Source organism: Tribolium madens, unplaced genomic scaffold, assembly GCF_015345945.1.
Source record: "Tribolium madens isolate multiple individuals breed KSU strain unplaced genomic scaffold, Tmad_KSU_1.1 Scaffold_97;HRSCAF=244;Tcas5.2_LG3a, whole genome shotgun sequence".
Taxonomy (NCBI): domain Eukaryota; kingdom Metazoa; phylum Arthropoda; class Insecta; order Coleoptera; family Tenebrionidae; genus Tribolium; species Tribolium madens.
Window position 1 is genome coordinate 7,053,961 of NW_025401069.1, and position 5,971 is coordinate 7,059,931.

The window sequence follows — 5,971 nt, forward strand, 5'->3', positions numbered from 1 at the left end:
TAAAATTTGGTACTCGTTTTACTTTTAATTGCAGGTCAACAATTAACAAACTAATTAAAACAGTCGTGTTAACACATTGATCAAAGAGACTAATACGTTTACCCAACAAGCAAAAACCCAAACCAACAATTTTATTGGAAAGTGTAGTCTAGCAAACTTCGAATGGTCATTATAATAACGGTGTTAGCCTTTTTAGAATCAACAAAGGTAGAAAAAACGTTGAATATTAATCTTAGACGAGAAATGATATCTTCAGTTGCAGACTTTCAGGACGATGTAAACTTATCGTAACATCTTTAATTTCCTTTTTGCATATCGTTAGGGGCAAATATGCCGCCAGAATCCATCATAACGATAACACTGATGCGTCTCGCCATCAACGAGCCGTGGAGAAGACGTCGTTTAACCAATCTACCAAATTATTTATCACAAACAGAGAAAATTTATTCTTCCATAGACACGAGATAACATAAATGGAAAAATTCCCTTTAATTCGCTAATCTGTGTGTCAGCAACAAGTCTGGGATTGAAAGGAAAACACTAATTTTAATATCTTTATTGGTCCAGTTTACCAGTGTCAACAAACAATGTGTATGTTAAATCGTATTAATGTATAAAAACTGAAGAGAAATACATTTTGTACATATATATTTACACCTTAACACCATCTATATGATATGAACAAGAAATGCGTTTAATGTTTATTTGCACTATTAATTCAGTCAAAAATACAGGCAGTATAATGTAATGATTTATTAAAAGATATTTCACAATATGTAACTTCGATATTATTGAACAATGACTATCTGTTTTCGCTTGTAGCTAGACTTTTCGAATTATAAAAAATAAAAGTGTGAGTAAAAATCTTAATTTGTTAGAACGAATTTAAAAATTCTAACGCTGCTTTAGGCCTATAAGGAAACGACATTTTTATTTGTACAAAGGGAAGCGAAATCTTCATACTTATTGTAAAATTCCATTCTTGTATGACCTGTCCGTATACAAGTTTTTGTAGAATAACATTTCACTATGTGTAAAAGCACTTAGACAACTTTCACGATTTAGTTAAAACTAAAAGCTACAGATACTTAACAATATTGTACTAGATCAAAAATAAATAAATTATCACATATAGAAATACAGTTTGTCAATATGTTGTGACGCAAACGAACATAGGGAGTCGAGATGTAAGAAGAATAGAAGGCACAAACGCAGATTTAAGCGTACTATCAATGAAGCACAAGTGATAACTAGAATTAGCGGTAACAAATGCGTTGAATAATGAAAGCAATAACATCTCGGGCATTTAGAATAATTAGTCAGATTTGCCACAGTTAAAGGTGGAATATATCACGCAATTCTTTCAATTTATTGTCGATAATGTACATCATTAGCAGATGTCAGTGAAGCTCAGGATTGTAACCCAAGTTTTTCCTCTGCAGGAATAAATGGATCTCTCGGAAGTTGGGCCTGTCAGATTCATTTCTTTGCCAACACTCGCACATTAGATCGAATATCTCCTTAGGACAATTGATTGGCGGGCTCAGCAAGACCTGCAAACAATAAAATTTTACACATATCGCTTCCGTAAGAAACACAATACGAACGTGTTTGCCGTCGTGTTGGTAGAAGTGAGTGACGTTTTCTATCACTTTATCGTCGCTCAACTCTTCGAAAGGCTGCTCCCTGGCGAATGTCATTATTTCCCACAGCAGAACGGCGAACGACCAGACGTCGCTTTTACTCGAAAATTTTCCCTAAATAAAAAATTAATTTGCTTGAAACTAGAAGACAGTGGTACTCACTAAAAGGACGCTTTCCCATGCCATCCAACGCAGGGGCAGAGGGCGAGATCCTCCTATTTCACAATAATCCGAACTGTACATGCGACGATAGGATCCCAGATCCGATATCTTGATTTCGTAGCGTCTTCCAACCAGACAGTTTCTGAAAGCATTAATTTTTCACAAGTCTCTTGTTTGACTTGGAGAATGGTTTTAAATTTTTACGTGGAACTTTGCAAATACGAACTTATATTGTCTGACTCTTTTTAATAATCCCTCTTCTTGAAGGAACACACGAAGAAAAATAGCTGACGTGAAATCTTAAATTGGAAAAAAATGCGTAGCTTTAAAAATTCAGCAACTTTTTTAAACTATGGCAGCTTGTAATTCACTCAAGGAAATGTCTCACGTTTTATTTTTGTCCTAAAACAACCCCTATAAACTTTTTATTGTTCTGCATCCCTTTCGTAGTTGCCAGATTTAACGTCAATTTATAAAATAATAACCCCAAAACTTTGCGATTTTCCGATTTATTAATGTGAATTTTTGTCATCTTAATGTTAACGTTTGTAAAACTCGTAGCATCTGTTCGACTGTGGCCTGCAATATCACTGGATGTAGAGGATATGATCAAAACACAGCTGACTAATTTATCTTAAACTTGGACAACTTACAAGATCTTTGACTTCGGATTCCGGAAGCTTAAAACCAGCAAGCCACACAAGACGTAAACTATCTTGTCGCAGACACAACCTGCACGAATTAATTAAAAAAGAACTATCTCAGATTATAAGATTATTACGTTGTTGGAAAATCTTTTGAGCTATTTATGAACATTATTTTTCTACGCTTTATTTTTTCAATAAAGTGCGCGCAAAAAATTTGGAAAAATTTTTTTATTTCTTAGGCGGAATATTTATAAGAGAATCCTTGGACAGGTTAATTTTGTTTTTTAATTGTTGTTTAATTGTTCTTTTTTTTGGTTTGACCAATTCGACGTATGTCAACGATATTTTTTTTTAAACGAAATGCCTCTTTTGGGACCATAAATAAAAAGTCCACACTTTCTGCGTTTAGTAGTGTCCAAAGTCACAAAGAAGTAGTTTTCATTATGAAGGTTTGTTTTGTAACAAAAATAAAAATTAACAACATAAAATAATATCACATCATCTTAAAACATGACGTCTTAATTTTAAACGTTTTTTCTTACATCCGGCCTAATATTTTGTTTTCCGTAATTAAAATTGAAATTAAAATAAAATAAAAAAAAATGTGATGTCACTTGCACTAATTGGCACTAATTCTTTACGTCTACTACAAATACTTTTTTGGCCTCCTGACATGTAAATGTCAAATTAACGTACAATTGACACCTATTGAAAGACTGTATTTACAGTCGCCTGAGCATTTTACGCACAGACGAGTGTAAAGTGACAGTTTTACCGCACTGCCAAAATTATCTTCATAGACTTTTATAAAAAAAAACTGTTTGTAAGATGATAACATTTTTAATAAAACGCTCTACACACAACCTTTCAATCTTAGAACTCTTTTTTCTTCACACCACTTTATAATTATAAACACATTGTACTGTGCTTCATACCTTGCTCGCGATTTTTCGGGCAATAGCTCGGTTGTAACATTTCCTGCAGCACTTCTGATTTCTGGTGGGGTACACATGGGGCTATTATCGCTCGACATTTTGAAGCATAAATTCACCAACAAGACAACAATAACAAAACTTTGTGTCTGAGACGTTTTTGCGTCTTTTTTAATTGTTTGACATTAGAGTGCATAGCCACCGTGATATTTAATGTCAAACGTATTTACTTGTATTAATTCTGAATTTTGTAGATTTTTGTTTAAACGTCGGCCAAAAAGCTTAATACAAATCTTGTGCGTTAACCATTTTACAGTGCTCAATTATTAAAGCACTCCGCTGCGCGTCGTGCTTCAAATTCATTTCGCACTGTAAAATGTAAGTTACCGCACACGAATGTAAATAACTATTATATATTTTACATACAGGGTGAATATAAAGTATGGAACCAAGCGGTTTTATTTTTAATTATTTGCCTCCAGAAAATAATAATTAATATAAATTAAAGTAATATAAAAAATGTGATCGTATTTTCAGAACGAAATTTTGTTTTGTTTTTGAGTTATGCAATTTTTCTTTGTCAAAATTGCAATTTATGTAAAAAAAATTTTTTGAAAAAATAAAATATAAAGCAGATAGTTGTAATCCTTACAGTATAGCTTTTATGAGAAAAATGATTTTATAGTGGGTTGCCATTTAAAAAAAAAAATTTTTTTGTAGAACTCAAAAACAAAAGAAAATTTCGAAAAATTTTATTCTTCTTAAATCATCACATTTTTATAGTACTTTATCACTCACCAATTAGTTTTTTTCCTGGTATATTATTTTATTGACAATTTTACAATTCTAAATATAATTGAATTAGATCATCATGTGTGGTAGTTGTTGCTTTATTTAATTTCCAAGCCATCATTCTGCTAGAGCTAGACTATGTAATGTCACTTTAACTCTTCATGTAATTTCATGTTCGTTGAACAAAAATGATCACGTAAAATGGGTTTTCCGTGTTGCTACTGGAAACTTTGTATAATTAAATTAATAGGGAATGTTAATGAAAATTCTAATTTCTGCAGTGTTTGCAAATCAATTATGCAAGTAAAGCAGCTTAATTATTATTTTAAGGTGTTGTTCCGTGAATTTTGATAAATTTTACTAAGTATAAATTTATCGTTTTCCTCGTTCAAATTTAAAACCCCCCTTATAAACCGCTGAGATATCGCGGAGAGAAGGTTAACGATAAAATCCATTTGACAATTTACATGCATTGCAAAAAAGTTCCTTAAATAATTTGGTAGTAAATGGGGAAGAAAGTTTAGCAAGCCATTGACTGAGCAATTGCCGAGCAGTCACGTCTTGAAAAAAGGCAAGATAATGTGATATACGAATATTGATAAACTTCCTTAAAGTTAGGGGAGAACGCTGGAAAGTTAATATTATAATGATCGAATTAAAGAGGCCGCACTTATGAAATTTCGTCGCTATCGTAAAATGTAAATGACGATAAATTCAGTTATTAGGGCGCAATCTTGACGCCATTAAGATTTCAATTTGTAGTACATATTTATGTACATAAACAATGCGACAGCTTGACAAGACGTTTCGAGAAATGAAAGGGTTGCTGTTCATTTTTCAGGCCGTTTTAATTAGTTTAAGGTTTGGGTAACTTCCGAGTAATGGAAAACACTTTCTGTACGTGATGTGAAATATAACTTGACAATTTAAATAAACTCCGATGCATACATAATAAAGGAACGCTTTACAAGTAATTATGAAATGAATAACTCACCTCGCCGCCAAGTCCTTGTGAACATACCGCAGTGACTCCAAGTACTTCATACCAGACGCTATTTGAGTTGCCATGTAAACAAGACAACCATAACTAAAACGAAGAAAATTCAATTTTAACACATTTTGTTCTCCTGATTTAACTAAGTTTCTGTCTATATTGTGGCTTTATACAAAAGGAACTAAGTTACTCCAGTATTAAAATTATCATTTGGGCAATTCAACAACTCATCCGCACGTGAAGGAGGCAACCGCACGTCTCCTCTTTAGGCAGATCATCCACGCTTGTTAATTCTATTAGACATGTTAAGACATGCAGATACACAGATTCTGCAGACAGACCCAGTTTCATGGTTTCAAAAAAAAACAGTACAAAAAAATAACTAATGCTAAATTATTCTCTCCATCAAAGTTAGAACATACGAACACATTTCAATGTACTTAATTTGGTAATTTAAGTCCCTAATTTTAATACATGGTTACTACACAGGATGGTCCAAAAGCCTGGAAACGATTTTATTCTGACGAAACTATGAATTTTTTTGGCAAATAAATTTATAGGTGTGCAATGGTTATAAATATGCTATTCAAAAAAAATATATTATTTAATTGTTTATAACTACGAGATAAACATAGTAACAATTTTTTTTTTAAATGATAACCTATCACAACTTTTTTTTAGACAACAAGATTGTTACAAGATTTTTTTTGTAAACCTCACACTTTTGTTAAAAAAATGTTTGACTTACAAAAATTAAAGAATTTTTTTAAATAAACTAAGTACCTATACCAGTTTTTTTGA

At 32.2% G+C, this 5,971-nt stretch overlaps 1 protein-coding gene across 2 annotated transcripts in view; it reads right to left on the bottom strand.

The window, feature by feature from the left end:
* Positions 1-555: 555 nt before the first annotated feature.
* LOC123014326 (discoidin domain-containing receptor 2) overlaps positions 556-5,971 on the bottom strand; it is a 73,411-nt gene continuing 67,995 nt past the window's right edge. For both annotated transcript variants that reach the window (XM_044413385.1, XM_044413386.1), the window contains 4 exons: positions 5,171-5,263; positions 1,806-1,947; positions 1,608-1,757; positions 556-1,553 (listed from right to left, as the gene is read on the bottom strand). In XM_044413385.1, coding sequence (XP_044269320.1) covers positions 1,401-1,553; positions 1,608-1,757; positions 1,806-1,947; positions 5,171-5,263 — 538 coding nt within the window. In that variant the 3' untranslated portion in view covers positions 556-1,400. The remainder of the gene's footprint in view (positions 1,554-1,607; positions 1,758-1,805; positions 1,948-5,170; positions 5,264-5,971) is intronic.